The 17645-nt window shown below is 42.3% G+C and overlaps 1 protein-coding gene across 3 annotated transcripts in view; it reads right to left on the reverse strand.

Moving 5' to 3' along the window:
- Positions 1-17645, reverse strand: part of igf1ra (insulin-like growth factor 1a receptor) — a 74759-nt gene that overhangs the window by 1956 nt on the left and 55158 nt on the right. For 2 of the 3 annotated variants that reach the window (XM_028586254.1, XM_028586256.1), the window contains 17 exons: positions 16879-17015; positions 16192-16336; positions 14808-15016; positions 14496-14622; positions 13642-13877; positions 13360-13527; positions 12630-12837; positions 8864-9150; positions 8609-8751; positions 8058-8223; positions 7827-7929; positions 7520-7590; positions 7202-7431; positions 5989-6093; positions 5560-5719; positions 5187-5316; positions 3017-3151 (listed from right to left, as the gene is read on the reverse strand). In XM_028586254.1, coding sequence (XP_028442055.1) covers positions 3017-3151; positions 5187-5316; positions 5560-5719; positions 5989-6093; positions 7202-7431; positions 7520-7590; positions 7827-7929; positions 8058-8223; positions 8609-8751; positions 8864-9150; positions 12630-12837; positions 13360-13527; positions 13642-13877; positions 14496-14622; positions 14808-15016; positions 16192-16336; positions 16879-17015 — 2760 coding nt within the window. The remainder of the gene's footprint in view (positions 1-3016; positions 3152-5186; positions 5317-5559; positions 5720-5988; positions 6094-7201; positions 7432-7519; positions 7591-7826; positions 7930-8057; positions 8224-8608; positions 8752-8863; positions 9151-12629; positions 12838-13359; positions 13528-13641; positions 13878-14495; positions 14623-14807; positions 15017-16191; positions 16337-16878; positions 17016-17645) is intronic. The other variant, XM_028586255.1, reaches the window with a different exon arrangement.

A 17645-nucleotide genomic window follows, 5' to 3' on the forward strand; every position in this document is an offset into this window, starting at 1 on the left:
ATAACATTAAAATGGACACAAAATAAAAGTGTTACATTCACATAAACCGGCCCGGCTTTTTGTTTTTCACATTTTGTTTGTATTCCTATATTAGTTGGTGTGAATGTTATGTACTGTATGTAGCTTTAGCCTGAAGGCAACAGCTCAAAAACACTAAAAAGGATATGTGAAATCACTCATACCTGCCCTTATCTCTTGGGCCTGCTGATTAATTTCATACAGGTTTGTTGTGGACAGGTGCCCTTAGTGAACATGCCAGTTCAAATGAGATATTTAAATTTTGGATACGTTTTATTTATTGCTACATTACAACACATACTGTACAGTAAGATCAGTAATGTAGTATGTACTCAGCAGCACAGTAAATCATACGTAAGGTCATTGTGCCAGGCCAGCAGCCGAGCTTTGGGAATGTCAAAACAACATCATAAAAAGGGAGAATTATTACAGTTTTGTGTGGCGCTTCAACACACACCACAACTTCAATTATACACAAACAAGCTAAGAATACTCTCGAAGGCCCGCTGACATAAACACCTCAGTCATCTCTCCTCAGCTCTTGCTGTTCCCTCGCTCTTGTTTTCTTTCTCTTCCAGTGGTCTCTGCAGTCTACAACAGCCTCTGCAGCTGGGTGCCTGCTCCTCTCTGTACAGAGGAATTATGGGTAAAACTTTTCCAAAGCACCCGCCTTGCTTTATACTCTAAAGCAGCAGGAGGGATGGCTCTTGCTTGTTTTTCAGCAGTGCAGCACGTGTCTTAAAGTTGACATTCAAATGTCAAAACCAAGGCAGCCGAGACCTCCCATTTAAAAGACGTGTAATGCTTGAAGCCGGGCCGGCGCTCGGGGTAACCTGTCTGCGTAATCCTGCCTGCTGAAAACTCTTCCCCCCACCATCTGTTGCTGCGCACGAAGCCTGTTGATGCAAATTTAGAAAAAAAACACTGCAGTAAATCCTGACTTCTTGTCGGCATCCTGCCAATCACGGCAGGGACAGACACATGCTATTGGCATTAAGCTAAATGAACTTATATTTGACCTGTCACCAAGACGTTGGCAACATATGCAAGCTCACAGTGCACAAGCTGTATATGTGCTTATTCTTCAGCTGGCATGAAAGAGCTCCTCAAAGTCAACAAACATCTTTGTCACTTCTTATTTGTATATTGCTACCAGTTTTTTGTTTACCTGTTCATGCACTTTTGGTACATTCAGTTCCATTTTAACAAACCAAATGTGTTGTATAAATAAAGTATTACTGACTGAGCTTTAAAGGTGCAGTAGGTAGGATTGTGAAGATCCAGGACTTAGCCAAAAAATGTGAACATCGACAACTTCTCAGTCCCTCCCCCCTTTCCGCTAAAGCCCAAAACGGTCTCCTAAACCCCTCCCCCCCACAAGGGAGAATGAATGCGTGTGCATGAGCAGTGATTGACACAGTTAGACACCCCCCTGGCCCTGATTGGTGCATCTGAACAGGGATCTGTGGATTTTTGCAAAGCGCACTACAGGCTGCAGGTGGTGCCAGAGGAGCCGGATTATTTATTTTTTATTACCTGCTTCATGTAGTTCTACTTGAACTACTGCACCTTTAACTTGTAAGCAACCTTGGTGACCAACATGGCTGCCTCAGTTCTGTGCGCAGTCAGGCTTTTATAAAAGAATCTGCACCAGTCTAGACATGGCCAAAACTTCAGCAGACTAAATAAAATGGACAAAAAGAACCTTGAAACACTCAGATAAAATCAAAAACAGACACACTTTCAGGCCAAGTGTGAGTGCAACACAGTCTTCAAACATCTATGGTAAATGTTTAATAAACCTGAACGGGAATCTCTTCCAACAGAACTGCAAAACTTCACACATGCAACATCCCCAGTGTGGTGAAACCTTGATGTATAATAGTACCGTGAGTGATACTGCACATTCCACAAGAAATTATGTTGTTTAATATAATTGTGGAGTCTGCGTTTTGTTTTTCGTCCAACCCTGCGAGATAGAATACACTTTTGTCTATAGGAAACTCAAGACAGAAACATGGGAAATCCAATCAGTGTCCCAGTGCTACCTGACCATGGGAAAGACGGAGCAAGGAGGAGACATCCGAGGCTCTCCAAATATGACTCATCCCTCGGTCTGTTATCCTGCTGGCTTTCTATTCTTGCATCTTTCTATTCAGCCTTTGTATGGACTTCTGGCTTCACCCCACGTCAGCAGTCTTCTGGAAATCTCCATTAAGTCACTGCACTAGAGGCGACCTGGGTCAAAAGGCCTAACTTCCCCGTATGTTGCTCACAGACCGAGAGGCTAAACCTCCACCACCACCACCTCTGTAACACAATCCACACACTCCTGTAATCAGGACACAACAGTCAGGCTGCCATAGAAACGAGAAGTTTGTGTCTGCACAACACTCGGCCCTCTTTGTTTCTACTCTCGCACTCTCTTTCTAAGGTGAGGTCAGCCATGGAGAGTGGGAGGGGAGAGAGCAGAATGCCTTCTTATTGAGGTCAGAGTGGTACAAGAGAGGTGCATATATGCAGCGCTGCATGCTGACAAGCAGGCTGTGCTGTGATTTCTCTTCTCTTCCAGCAGGGATGGTTCATTAATGAGTTATAAATGAATTATGCCCGTTGTCAGCGGCAGGAATGAGGGACATCTTTCACACACGGGTCATGGCATCCCTTCTATGGGCCGAGGCTGACGGGTGAGGAGGCTTCTCACTGCCAGCTGACCACAGGGGCCATGTCGTCAACGGACCACATTTAACCTGTGACGTTAATGTCAGGCCTCATCTTGGCCTTACCTAAGCATGCACCACACCACATGATATCCTACACACTTCAAACCACAACTTAAAATAGACGCTGGGCCAAATATTAATGAGAGAAGGTTGTGCGAGGCTGCAGAGGATAAAAAAACAAAACAATACATCCTTCAAGGGTATTGTAACATAACATGAAAGGCCTAAAAGGTTTGAAAATTACAGTTATAAATCACAGATAGGAGGAGGCTTACAGCATGTCAGGGCAGTTGTCAGGTTTGTCCAAGAGTCCTCCCTCCATGACAAAGCGCAGCACTTGTTCATTGGACATGCCCTGGTAAGGCTGTTCTGCTAAGGTGGCGATCTCCCACAGCACGACACCAAATGACCTGCGGTGAGAAAAGAGACAGCAATCTTGTGAAAATGATTTACATTTTTGCCTCTTATCTGATGCTGATCAGCGCTGCATACATTTTTTTAAAACCGCAGAAAAAGGTTAAGGCTGCTGTAGTTAAGGCCATCGAGCACAGCAGGTTTTTTGTTTTATTACTTCTAAATAAATCATTCTTATTTAAAGGACCAGACTAGTATTTTTTAATTAGAATGTGTCTATTACAGTGCATTTGCTTTACAAAAAATCTGCTCATTTGCCATTACAGTGACTACAATGTTTGTTTTTTATAATGTTTGTTGTAAATTCTCCATTATAGTTGTGTGGTAATGCAACTTTAAGTGAAAACGTATGCGTTATTTGCAGTTAATTAACTAATGAAAAGCAAAAATCAAGCAGACTATATGCTGAAGCAAGCAACAAAAACACTTTAACCTTTAAAGCTGCACTATAATATTTTTATATCGTCATTGGATCAAACTGACTTTGTACTGTTAGGTGACGCTCGTAGTGACGAACCCCACAAAGAATCACCCGCCTGCAGTGCCCCACAATTCTCAACTTTGCAAGGTGATATTGTGTCAGTGTTGTGTTTACAGTTTGCTCCGCTGCCCCAAAGTCTCCAAAGAAACTATTAATTCAGCTTCAACATACCTCTTATGTAAACCGTATTCTAAACTTGTGTTAAATTGAAATGTATTAATAGATGTACTGTATGTTTAATGTTCAGCTTGTTATAGATTTCTGCCCCTAAGTGGCCAAACATGCTGCTTTTAATACTGCACCTTGAAATACCTACATTATCTAGAGTATAAGTAACCTGTTACGTAAAATGTAATGGTCAGAGCAAGAATAACCTGACAACATTCACTGATCAGAGGATATTGGAGAACCATATGAAAGAAGTAGCATCTAAATCATGTTAAACCTAAAACCTGGCAGCCTGAGTATTACGAGTAATGTAAGCTAGCTGTGTAACATTGTACCAGTCAGTGAATTACAATGATGTCATTACTGCAGCACCAGCCTCAGTTAAAGTATGTACAGTACAGTATACATCACCTCAGTTTAACCTCAAGCTGCCTTGCAATGAGATTACTATGAAACTATTCATTAAGAAACTTAACTTGACTAACAAAGACCACATTTTTTTGTTCAGTCTTGCTGGTCATAATTTCACAACTGGCATAAGTTCAGAGAATACATTCAACAGTCTTTTAAACGGCCTTATTACAACACTGCATATATGTGGCTGACAGACAAAGCCATATTCAGACAGCTTTTCTCGATCAACAAAATAAAAGTCACCTACTCGTGGATTCCTAAGGAGCCCATAATGGGTTTGTCTTGCGCTAAACTTCATCTCTACAACATCAAAGAGGTAAGAAAGAGAACGCAAATGTGGAGGTGGGTTTGTGCTGGCACTGCAACCTCTCATTTGAGAACATCTGGAGCAGTTTAAGCCCACACTTAGGGACTGACCCGTGGGACATTTAAGTTGGGAAACAATAACTTGCAACGAAGCTGGTAAACACTTGTATTTCTCTACAACAATATCGCTCCAGATAGAAAAATGTGGCCAAACTCTAAACTGAGATTTTACTGCAGGCTGGCATAAAAAAGGTGTCAGTAAAAAAAAATAAAAATAAAGATGTATCTTTCTGTTCTAAACTCCTCCGTCATGGAGAGAGGAATTTCCAGAGAGCCAGCTGGAAACCAAACGATTGTGATGGTTTTGGAAGTACTAGCTGTCATAGCATACACAGTGAGGATGGAGGACAGGAAATGCATGTTCAAACTGTTAAGTACAGAATGTTGGCCTTGAAGTGATATATGTATATGTTTTTTATAGTTTTGACTCCACAGCATGAAATATTTTAGCGTATCCACACACACAAATATGTAGACATTTCTTGAATACTTTGCAAGCCCCCTGGATTAGGGCAGATTTATACATGCACTATGCAGGCTTGGGAGTATGTGTAAGAGTGTAAGAAGTGATGTAAGAAATAAGAAGTGGTGTGTTCTCATACCAGACATCAGACGTTGTAGTGAACACGCCATCTTTCAGCGACTCTGGAGACATCCAGCGGACAGGCAGCAGGCCCTTTCCTCCTTTTCGGTAGTAATCCGTCTCATATATATCTCTGGTCATGCCAAAATCTGAAGAAAAAAATGAAAACAGAGGTTGGGTAAGCCACTAAATATCACTCATTCTGTGTGGGAGAGGAAGCTCCTGAGAGCTCATCCATTCCCTCACCTCCTCCCTCCTTCTGGCCATTTACATTAAGACTCCACTGCCTCAGGCACTCACTGAAATCCAAACACTTATTTTCGAGGCCGGTAGAGTGGGTTTAGCACTGAGCAACCAGGGGAGGCTGAAGGCATCGTATTAACTTGACTTACCTCCAATCTTCACAGTGAAGTCCTCTGCTACCATGCAGTTCCTGGCAGCCAGATCTCTGTGGACAAATTTGTTGGCATTTAGGTACGACATGCCGTCAGCGATTTCCCCTGCCATCTGGGTCATCTTTTTGAGCGGGGGTAGGACCTGGCTGTTGCTGTTCTGTGGACGAGGTGAGAGAGTAAAGAGCATGAAAAAACACTGTTCAGTCAGCCACAATGCTGGACACTGGTTAGAGTTCAGCATTACAAAGTGAGGGATGGATGCTATGTGTGGAAATGTGCACATGGGTGTTGGAGAAAGAAAAAATGGGGACAGGATTTATGTATGTGTTCACACATTAGTGTGTATGTGACAATTCTCATTTTCTATTAGAGAGAGACAGCATCTGTGTGAGTGTGAGTGTGTGTGTGTGTGGAAAAGCTGCTTACTTCTTTGCGCAGAGAGCGCAGGTAGCTCTTGAGATCTCCACGGGTCATCAGCTCCATAATCACCAAGGTAGGCTGTCCCTGTGAGACCACGCCCAGCAGCCGCACCTACACCAATCACAATACAGCACAGATTAGATATGATCAAGTCAAAAGTCCCAAATCCATACTACACCTTAAATCTAAGCAAGTTATGGGAATATGTAGTGTGTTCGTATGGGAAATGATAAAGTATACTCAAAACAGTCAGTAATCATACTAAAACATTTTTAAGTGATGTTAAGTTAATTATGTTAAGTTGATGGACATGATTCTCCTACAATGGAATGCATAAAGGAAATGTAGTAGCTGCTCACAGCGGGGACATATTTAACAGATCGCAGTGAAACAGCTCCAGGAATACTTCAGAAAACAAAAAATGACTATAACAGCATTTGGAAAACATTAGAAGTGAAAATTAACTGGAAGTCTAAAGTCATTTTGATTGATGTCTGATGGCACATGAATTGTATCATTTCCTGTGACTATAAAATGGTTGATTTTTACTATTATAACTTCAAAAAAAACAAAGCTTGGTAGATAGTATAATGTATATGATTGCATAGTAAGGTAAGCCATCTACTTTACTTTCCCTCAGAAGCACTCTTAGCTTACAAGCAAAAATTGTTCAACTGTTCATATTTCACATCTTATATTCATAATAGAAAAATCTGTTTCGCATTAACTTGCTTTAAAGACTGTAAAAAAAAAAAAAAAAAAAAAAAAAATGCATTTACTTTAAATCATACAAATTGGATTTTATAATTGAGTGTTTGGCTTTTTAGCAGCCAGACTTGATAAAAAGGTTGTAACAGCAGCTTTCCAAAGGGAAAATCTTTAACACATTCGTTTAACGTAGTTAATGAGGCTGTGATCACGCTGATGAGAGAATCTACACAATCTCCAGGAAGCTAAACCCTGCCTCAGGCTGGAGCTGCCTGAGTAAAGACAAACACAGTGTACTCAGTGCTTGTGACCTGCTGTCACCTTTCTCTCTGCGTCTATGCAGATTAATTAGGAAATGATGATAATTCGGAGCACTTTCTTGCAACTGGGTTCAGTACAACGATATGCTGGTTTATTTTAAGCCATATTGTGATGGTTTATCTGCATTTATTCCAGGCTTTTTTTCACTCAGTTGCCTAACTGTAACCATTTTAGGCTGTGTCCCTCTTACCACATGGTGACAGTTAAACTCCTTCATGACAGAGGCTTCGTTCAAGAACTCAATGCGCTCCCTCATGCTGGCCGACTCATTGACCGTCTTGATGGCCACTCGTGTCTCAGGTTCATCCTTCACCACTCCCTTGGCGATGCCTTCGTACACCATGCCGAAGGAGCCCTGACCTAGCTCCTTGTGCATTGTGATCTTCTCCCTGGCCACCTCCCACTCATCTGGGACGTACACTGGCACAACACGAATAGCAGGTCAACAACATGTACACACAGCAAAACATAACTGTGAAATAATTGACAAGATATTGCATATTCTTACTCTCAGCAGCACTGAAATACTCTGGGTTGACAGACGCATAAAGGACTCCATTCCCCAATCTGTCGCTGTTCCTGTTGACACATCGACAGCTAAGTTAGTCAGCAGGTAGCTCTGATTGTTGATAGAATGTGTAATTCTCTATAAGAACTCTACTCTTTACCACAGGGGAATGTTAATGAAAACAACACCTATTAACTCTAATTAACATTACACTGGTCATTAAGTTTCATTAGCAGAGCAAGGTAGAACAACATTATCAAGAGACATTGTCTGGCAATGTGGAAAGCATGTTCATGAAGACGCTTACCTCTTTTTGTTCACAAAGTAGAGAATCGTGGTGAAGCTGGCGATGAGTAGTGTCACAATGATGGGAATTATGATGACCAAGTAGAACATAACATCACCGTCTGCTGCCAAACAGAAGAGGGAAATAGAAGTGTTCAGCACTGACTAAAGGTGTTGTTTCTTATCTACTTTAAAATCAGTCAACAGCTGTTTTCAATACACAGTATTTAACGTGTGAGGATAGTTGCATTACGTTTGAGCGGAGACACGTAGAAGGACACGCTCTCCGTCCAGGAGCCATTCCCCGCTAGCGAAGTGGCGCGCACGCGAGCAGAGTAATTCCCTGAGCCCAGGTTGGTCAGCCGAGCTCCTCTGTGCTCCCGGTAGTGCTGCCGCGACACACACTCGTGTTTCTCAGGCTGAAAGGAAACAAACACATGGTGGTTACTGTTTAAATCACTGACAATGATCAATCAGGGTCAGGTAAGGAGTGGAAAACTGTGTACTGTGCATTCTGTTTTAAAAAAAACTATGTTTGAGCCAGTATGAGGACCATGAGATCTATCACTTTTAAAGTCTCGCTCTGCTGAAAAATGTGTTTTGCCTGTTGTTAGTTCACTTGGATGTGTGAGCTTTTCTGTGCAGAATGTTGTATGCGCACAGTTTGACACAAGAAGGCAACTTTCACATTCATCTGCTGAAGGCAGCAAGTATCTTTGTGCTTGTGTGCGGTGATCTTTTGTATTCTGATACTTCTTAAAAACATGTCTGAGGGGATCTTTAGTTATACCCAGCCTGACTCACCTCAGTCCCCAGACTGAACTTGATCTCATACATCAGGATGAGTCCGTTTGGCATGATGGGTTCTGGCCAGTGCAGCAACACACAACCTTCAACATCCTCACTCCTCTCAGAGATCACCTTTCCAGGGATGTCATCTGCTTTGACTGGCAAACACGCACAATTACAAAACATTACAATAAGCACGTGTCTACAATGCACTGTAAGAGAAGATGTTACAGCATACTGTGCTGTGTTGTATCCAGGCCCCTTTCTAACCTGCAGGTTTGGTCCTGGAGAAGACGAAGGCTCCAGCGCTGCAGCGCCCCACCTCCTCGTTGCATGCATGGATGTCAATGCGGTAGACAGTGAAGGGCCGCAGGTTGGGGATCTCGAAATATTCTGCTGTGCTCTTGTCATCTGAGAAGGGGTACTCCTTGATAGGAGGAATGCCATCTGTACGGTTATCCCCCGGGCCAAGGGAGGTGTTTCCCCTACCAACACCCTCATGCAGCAGTGTGTTGTTAGCCACACCAAAAACATCTCTACGTCGACGATCTGCAGGTCTGAAAAACAGAGAATACAACAGCTGTAAGAAAGTAGATTTAAGTATAGTGAGCGCGGTTATTGTAATAAAAGATGAAAATGTATACAGTATGTCCTGGAAATCCTATCGTAACAAAGAATTGTAGGTTTATAACCCCCAAAAGCATTTTACACAAAGCTGAAGCATCTCGCTGAAGCATCTCGCTGAAGCATCTCACTGAACCTGTGTGTGTGTGTGTGTGTGTGTGTGTGTGTGTGTGTGTGTGTGTGTGTGTGTGTGTGTGTGTGTGTGTGTGTGTCATGTGTCCAGATACTGCATACTACTCCCTGCGGAGCTGTGTCGAAGGATGAGGTCAGACAGATCATAGCGAGGGGGACAGACGGAGAAAGAGAAAAAGACAGACACAAAGTGATTTTTCCACAGTTAGAAAAAAAATCCTCTCTGTCCATTGATCCCAATCAACAATTAAAAAATCTAAAAGGGAAGAAAATTTGACATGACAGAAAATGTGGCTTAGACTTTTGTGACACTGACATTCTGAACCAAACAGTTTGTCTGTCTGTTGCAATTTTCAACAGAGGGCATTTGCGGTGAACGGACACGTGGTCTCATAGTGCAGATGATAAGCTGTGGAGCCGCCTAGAGCTGGACATCGTCATTATTGAGGGCGAGCAGGCACTGACAGCTGTGACTGTAGCAGCAGCAGAGGATCAACAGACGCCACAGGGCACCTTGCCTACAGTAGTTACCTGTGACGCCTACAGGGCAGTCAGCTGAGGCAGATGGACAAAGGAAAGAGTCCTGATTGAGTTGGAAAATGAAAGCTGTATTGACAGCAGGTGACAACAGCTATATGGAGCATTTACAGGGGTCTTGCAAAGTGAGGACAGCATGAACAGGTGGCTCGGTTTTTATTACATCACATGAAACAGCTCAGACATCATTTAAACTGTATACTGGGAATTAGGGCCACAACTAAAAATTATTTTCATTATTGATGACGATTCATTGTTTAGTCCATGTATGTATGTAAAATAAGGCCTATCACAATTTCCTAAAGCCCAAGGTGAAGACTAAACAGTGTTTGTTTTGTCCGGCAACACTTCAAAACCCAAAAAATGACTATCAAATAAGACAAAGACAAGCTGCAAATTATCACAATTAAGAAGCTGTAAGCTGAGAATTCTTGTTTTTTCTTTAAAAATTGCTTAAAATTATAATTTGATTATTAAAATAGCTGCTGATTATTTTTCTGTTGACCGACTAATTGTTTCAGCTCTACCAGGCGTAATAAAATGCTAAACTCAGAGACCTAACTGAGCCAAGCTACAGTTAAGCATCTTTTGTGTCTTCGCAGACAAACACCTACACAAGGAGGCACAGACAGATCCGTGGGAAAGACCAGTCGCACCGACATGTCAGCATTCCTCTCTGACTGTTATAACTGTGCAATCCATGTCCAGCACTCAAAAACGGCTCCAAATACTACTGAAAAATACATCAAACATATATGAAAACTGACAGGAGAGTGCTGACAGTATTTAATGCAGAGTAAATCTTGACCTATCCTGTATCAAAAGCGATAGAATAAGAGGAAGAGAGATGGATAGACCCACTGAGAGGCCAAATAAGAACACTTGAGGATTCAATTTCTGTATGTGCAATGAGAGTCAGGGTGAAGCAGGGCAGTCCTAACACTGTGAGAAGGCTCCCCAGCTGACTGAAGCATGACCTTATAACTAGTGAGTTACTACAGTTAGTGTCCTGACCTCGCCCCCTAAAAAAAGATCTAGCTTCACGCAATGGAATCCAGAGAGGAAAGCTGTAACTACACATTCAGTCTGTGGCCAGTAGGGTACATTATTAGTGCTAGGCCTTAACTGCAGCAACACATACGGCAGGCTCAAAATCTCTGGATCGGACAGAAGAAGAGGTAACTTTCAGGGAGTCCTTATCAATGTATCTTGTATGTATTCATCAGAAGTTTCAACCAACAGCAGGCGATTACAGTGAATACATGCTCCCGTCAGCTGATAACAGGTTTTGGATCGTACCACAAGGTCTCCTAAACAGACACTGGCAGCCATCCTCTTTGTGCAGCCATCCTCCCTCCATTTCACTAAATCAGTCTGCCTTCCTTACTTTCTGTTTGCCCTCTATCGCTGATGGGGCTCTTCCCGCATTCATTTGAATTCCAGATGGATTCACTGTACATTTCCTGGCAGCTGTCTTGCTCCAGAAAAAAAAAAAAAAAAACCGAGTCCCGGACAAAGAGAGCGTGCAACGGGAGGAGGAGAGTGGAGTGCCAAGTGGAGGGGGACAAAATGGAAAACATTTCCTCTTCTTTTTGTTTCTGTTTTCACCCCCACCCCTCTTTCCCCTCACCCTGGTTCTAAACCCTGAACTTTTGAAAAAAACTCCCAGATTTTGAGCCCTTTCCCTGGAGTGGTTTGTAATAATGCTGGCTCTGTTAAAGTGGAGTCTGTGCATATACAGACTGAGCCCTGGGACTGCCATCCGCTTGTTTCCTAGACAGCTATACTATAACAAATCAACACAGCCAGAGAGAGAAGAGAGAAGGGAGGGGAGGGGGAGAGTATGAGTTCAATTACAACAGAAAGCCGTGCTTTATTATTCTTCCTCCAAAGACATATCGATCCAATTCCACAAGAGCGTTGTGAAGGAAAAAAAGAAGGATACTGTAACGCTGTTTGAATGAATAAACTTTGGAGACTCAAGAGGCACCGTTTAAAGCTATGGATTTATAAGAATACCTGCTGAGTGTTCTTAGTGGGAAGCAACAAGTATATCAAAGGTCTCCATATTTTACTGTGATGGATGTTGGAGATGGAGTGTTAAGGCAAATCACAAATGCATAGATTGCGTGTGGCTGTCCATATAAGAATAAAAGACTGTGGGAGGAGGACGGAGCGGGAGTCTTTGAAACAGTGAAACATCCTTAGCCACGAGCAAGTTAAATGATAACACAACACAGATGTCAGTCCCTATTGTGAGGAACAAAAGCCTAAGCAGCTATGAGTGTGCAGCCAAACTAGGCCCTTCAGACTCCTTAATCAGATCTCTCTCCTGGGTTTGTTTGTGCTGCCTAAATTGCTGCCTGCTAGGTCCTAACATCCCCCGTGGCACCGTTGCCAAGGCAACATAAAGCCACAAGCGCGCTAAGAAGGCTTTGGATCCTACTCAGCATGTCTCCTCATCTGCACCGCCTGACAAAAGGGCTGAGCCCAGCGGGCCGGCTCAGCCCCCTTCAGGTCCATCTACGCCCCTGAGCTTGGATCCTGTCAGCTCCACAGAGGAGCCATTTCGCGGCCGCAACCTCATTCCTCATTTTGACCCAGCAAGACAAACAAGTTCAGCATTTTTGAGGTTCCATCTCCACAGAATGAAAGGAGGCACAGAACAGGAGCTGTAAACAGTTTAACAAGGTCACTGTGAGGCTGGTATTATAACTCCACTACTATCTGTGCTTTACTATACCTCGGGAAAAAGATGGTATTGTGAAGGAAGTTCTCGAACATTTTAAAAGAGACCCGGTCATCCTTCTCCCGGTCTTTCTCCTCAGGCGTCTTCTGACAAGCACAGCATGTGCCCTTCTCTGCGCCTGCCAGGTCTGACTTGGTGGGCTTGGTGTTCTCTTCCATGTCCGTGAACCCTGTGGCTGGGATACGGATCGGGATCTTCAACTCTGTTTTAGGAGAAACCAAGAGTGTTTAGCAATGGGATGCATTACCACAGCAGCTGCTTATAATGTTTTTTTGACACATTTCCTGCACAGTTATTTTTCCACATTAAATAAATAGTTTAACATTTTAGGGAAGTAGACATATTCACATTCGTGCTGAGAGAAAATGAGAAGATTGATCCCACTCTCATGTCTGTACGTTAATATGAAGCTACAGCCAGCAGCTTTTTAGCTTAGCTCACTTATATTATATATTGTTTGTTTAATCTGTACAAAAATCCAAGCGTTTCTAGTCTTTGTGCTAAGCTAAGCTTACTAGCCGCTGGCTGTAGCTGCATAATTATTTAAGGGGCACATATTAGATTGGTATCAATCGTCTCAATTAACTCTCGGCAAGAAAGCAAATAAAAGTATTTCCCAGAAAGTCTGATTTTCTTTTTTTTTATTGACGGAGAAGAACTTATCAGTAGGAGAGCTCACACAATAAAAATATGGTTATTGTTTGGTAGAATAAGTTATGCACACCTTTGGAGCAGTAGTTATGTTGGTAGAGCTCCCTGTCCTCAGGCTGCTGCTGCCAGCGGACCAGGTAGTAGGTCAGATTGCCGTTGGGAAAGGCTGGAGGTGACCACTTCACCATGAGCCTGGTTGAAGAGTTGGCATATGCACGGGCATCTTTGGGCATAGACGGCGCTGCGGTAGAGACAAAGTCATGGTATGTTACATAAAAAATAGTCTACAGTCATTACTGAGATGGTTGCATTACAATCACTACAGTATTAGTGCCAACAGACTGGTCAGACTTACCCAATGGGCGTGTGCGAACGTAGATTATACCACTCTTTGCTCCGGCAATGTGTTTGTCCTTCACCTGCAGGGTAATGGCCTTCACAAAAATAGCATACTGGGTCCAGGGCTTGAGGTGTTCAAGACTGACGTTTGGGTCATTGTTTTTATCCTGAGGGAAATCAACATCCACCATGTGCCAGCTGTTTGAGCCACAGCCATCCTGCCCGTCAAACTCTGTGATGTTCTGGAAAGGGCTGGTAAAAGAACAAAACATGGCTGTGCATTGACCAAAAGGACTTCACTTAAACATGACATATTCATTTACAAAACGTTACATCAAATTTCATTGTTGGTATGAAAGTAAAACACATTCTAGGTCATGTTTGAATAGATGATTCATCTTTGCCAATGGTTTTACATATTTTTTATTTGATGGATTACCTGCCTTCAAGGAAGCCATTTGTTTCACTTTGTACAAAGTTCGACGTAATCAAACCCAGATCTCAAACAATAAGCAGACACGGATGTTGTGAATATGATGTTGTAAATTTGGTTGTTTGTATTGCATTGTTGCAGTAAATCAAACCAAAAGCTCAACTCTGTCTTTGGGAAATGGTTGTCAGTAATGTGAACTGCACACAGTAAGTAACAATTGTGGTAAAATGTGCAAAACCAGACAGATATGATCATCTAAGATTTAGTTTTTCCATAAAATAGCTGTGCTTTTGAGATGAATCTTGAAACATTAAGTTCTGACTTGAATGTCCAAAATAAAATATGTTTTTGCATTAAAAACCTTCATCCATACCCACTCTGCCTCACTGTAGAATATTTTATAATATGATATAGAGGATAATGAGTTGTTTACTCACGACTCCTTGTAGTAGATTATGAAGCTGATAAGGTCGCTGTAGTCCGGCGGCCGGTAGCGCTCCCATGTCAGCCTGATCGTATGACTTGATGTAATGTTAGACTTGAACTTCAAGATATGGCTTTCACCTGTTGTGACAGAGCACAACCCGTAATGAGACACATACAATATTAAAACGGCATAACATTGCCTTTTGTTAATGTCCCCACACATCGAACGACTGCAAAACAAAATCACAGATTGTGTCTTTTTTTAAGATGACTCGCAACAAGAACGTAGCTCAATCCGTCAAAGTTTAAGTGAATATACTTACAGCTGGCTCTTTCACCATTGTTACGGAAATCTCCCTCATCTGGCTTCACAGCAATGCCCGTCTTCTCCCACATCTTGTGGATCTCAGACATGCAGAGTTTGGGGTTTTGACGGAAGAAGAGACGTCCATTCCCTATAGTCAGGTTGTGCTGACTCCAGTCCCAAAGGTACTGCAGGTGCTGGTTGTTGATGGCAGAGAACGAATACATGCTGGTAATAAAAAGAGAGCAAGAAATGTTAAAACCATCTCATATAGCTCAACAAAAAGTGTTTTTATTGTTTACATGTTTCATGAAAGCTGAAGTTGTCAAGAGTTGTGAATAAAAGAGCCACCTGGTGGCAGCGTTAAGCACTAAAATAGGTGGATGACACATGAGGTAAGGTTTGTGTGTATGTCTGGGTTTGTACAGAAGAGGACATGAAACAGAAACTCTAGCAGGCAGTTATGTAGAACACCTCCAGAGCGAAAGGAATGTCTGCCATCCTCAACAGCATTCCTCTGAGTGAAACTTTACCCTGGGAGAAATGACAACAAGACGACGACAGGACTTCCCATGACCCCTTTGGCCATTACCAAAAAAGCTTTCCCTCATATATAAGACGGCAGCTGATATCACAGTCTGATGGATAATGATGAGACTTTTCATTTAGCTATGTCGCCACACTCACTCTTCTGGCCTGTCTACATGACATGATATTTATAAATGTACATTAAAGTGTTCATAATATGCTCATTTTCAGGTTCATAATTGTATTTAGAGGTTGTACCAGAATAGGTTTACATGGTTTATTTAAAAAAAAAAATATATATATATATATATATATTTTTGTTGTACTGCACATTGCTGCGGTTCCTCTTTTCACCCTGTGTGTTGAGCTCTCTGTTTTAGCTACCGAGTGAGGCATCACACTTCTGTTCCATCTTTGTTGGAAGTCGCACATGCGCAGTACCTAGGTAATGACTACTAGCCAGTCAGAAGCAGAGTATGAGGGCGTGTCACGCTAGCAGCTAGGCGAGCATTATAACGTGTGTTACAAAGTGACGAACGTTTGTCACGGAAGTAAAGGCTGGACTACAATAGAGCTGTTTGGAGCAGTTTGTGAACAATGTTTTCTGTTGGAGATGGTAAGTCCCTTTGGTGTGGACTTTGGGCTTTTTCACTTTGGCAACCTATAACATGAACAAAAAAGATATATAACACAATAAAGGAAAGGGAAAAAGCCAAAAAGCATAATATGAGCACTTTAATGTTCACATGCACCATCCAAGGCAGACACTCCTTTAACAAGAAGTCACTCTGACATTTATGTAAACTCACTGCTCATGCCCTCAGTCACCGCACACATTCACAGACAGCAAGTGCAGACAGACAGCGCAGACATACTTGTCGATGAGTTCTTGCCCATTGATGTAACGCAGGCTTTTGAGGAAGGACAGCGAGCCAAGTGCGTGGGAGTGTCGAATCTTTACAAAGCCCGTCACTTTCTGAATCAATCCCATGAAGCTCTCCAGCTCAGACGCTATGTTATCTGGGGACAGGAGATGAACACACACACACACACACACACACACACACACACACACACACACACACACAATATGGAAGCCACATTAAATTCCACAGGGAAGCTTTTAATGCAAATTTCCCAATGATTCCTGTGTTGTATAAGCTTTATCATATGTGGAGATTAGCTTGTCAGCCGGCCAGTCAACTGAGCAAATAAACAGCATTAAAACATAATGTGATAATTGGGTGAGAGTGCAGGAAGCGGATGTAATGTTGATTTTGTGGCCCTCACTGTTGAATCCCAGCAGCTTAGACCACCAGGCCCTTCAACTTTATCTGTCTCAGTAATCATAATATTTGCTGGGCAGTCAAGTGCAACATAGTGTAGTAAAGTTATATACTGTAGTCAGTAAAGGATTGATATAGCATATTATATGACAGCCAAATAAATATCCTATGTAGTGGTGGCTAGTGTAGCATAGTATGGTCTACTAAGCTTAGTTAAACTGTAACATTTACACATATGGTGTCAAAATCACAGTACTTCTGCATAGCTGCACTCACTTCCACGGCGGATGTTGATGTCCAGGTTGCCTTCAATGACAGTGCAGTCCTTCAGGGACTGGGCAGCATCAACAGAGTCGATGACAGGGGATGAGCAGGGCTTATCACACGGGCCGTTGCAGGCATTGCATAACATACTGTTTACAGCAGAAGAAGAGGGAAGGAGTGAATGACAAGAAAGAAACATGAGGGAGAAAAACAGTCAGAGAATGAGCAAAATCCTATGTGAACTTTTCTACCTCACCCTGAAATCATTTGTCCACTCCCAAGCATTCCAAAAGGATTCAGGCAAATACATTTACTGCATGATACAAGGTCACCCCTCACACGGACAGTTTAATCTTTTATGCGCCCTCGTCTGAACTCTGTTTCGTGAGAGAGTGACTCACTGTATTGACCTCAGAGATTAAACATCAGTGATATGGCCAAAAAACAGGGAGGAAAGTTGCATACAAAGAAATGTTCTTGTTCTTAGTGAATGTCAAATAAAGGAAATGTCAAGTGGACATTTTCAGCGTCAGAGTCTCTCTCTCTAAAAACCAAACTTTGAGTATTAATCTGTAAAATCTAGTAGTGGCGAGTGTTGAAAACAAGGCACTATGTTGAAAACCTTTCACTCAGTCAGTCTGGGAAGTCTAAACTTGAATCATTAACATGCTCTTAACTTTTCAAACTTCCAGCTTTGAGTCCTACTTTGAGAATGGAACAAGGTGAAATTTATCTTAAGGATGTTTTTTTTTTAAGCAAATAAATTCATTTTGCAATAG

This window comes from Perca flavescens, chromosome 8, assembly GCF_004354835.1.
Source record: "Perca flavescens isolate YP-PL-M2 chromosome 8, PFLA_1.0, whole genome shotgun sequence".
Classification (NCBI taxonomy): domain Eukaryota; kingdom Metazoa; phylum Chordata; class Actinopteri; order Perciformes; family Percidae; genus Perca; species Perca flavescens.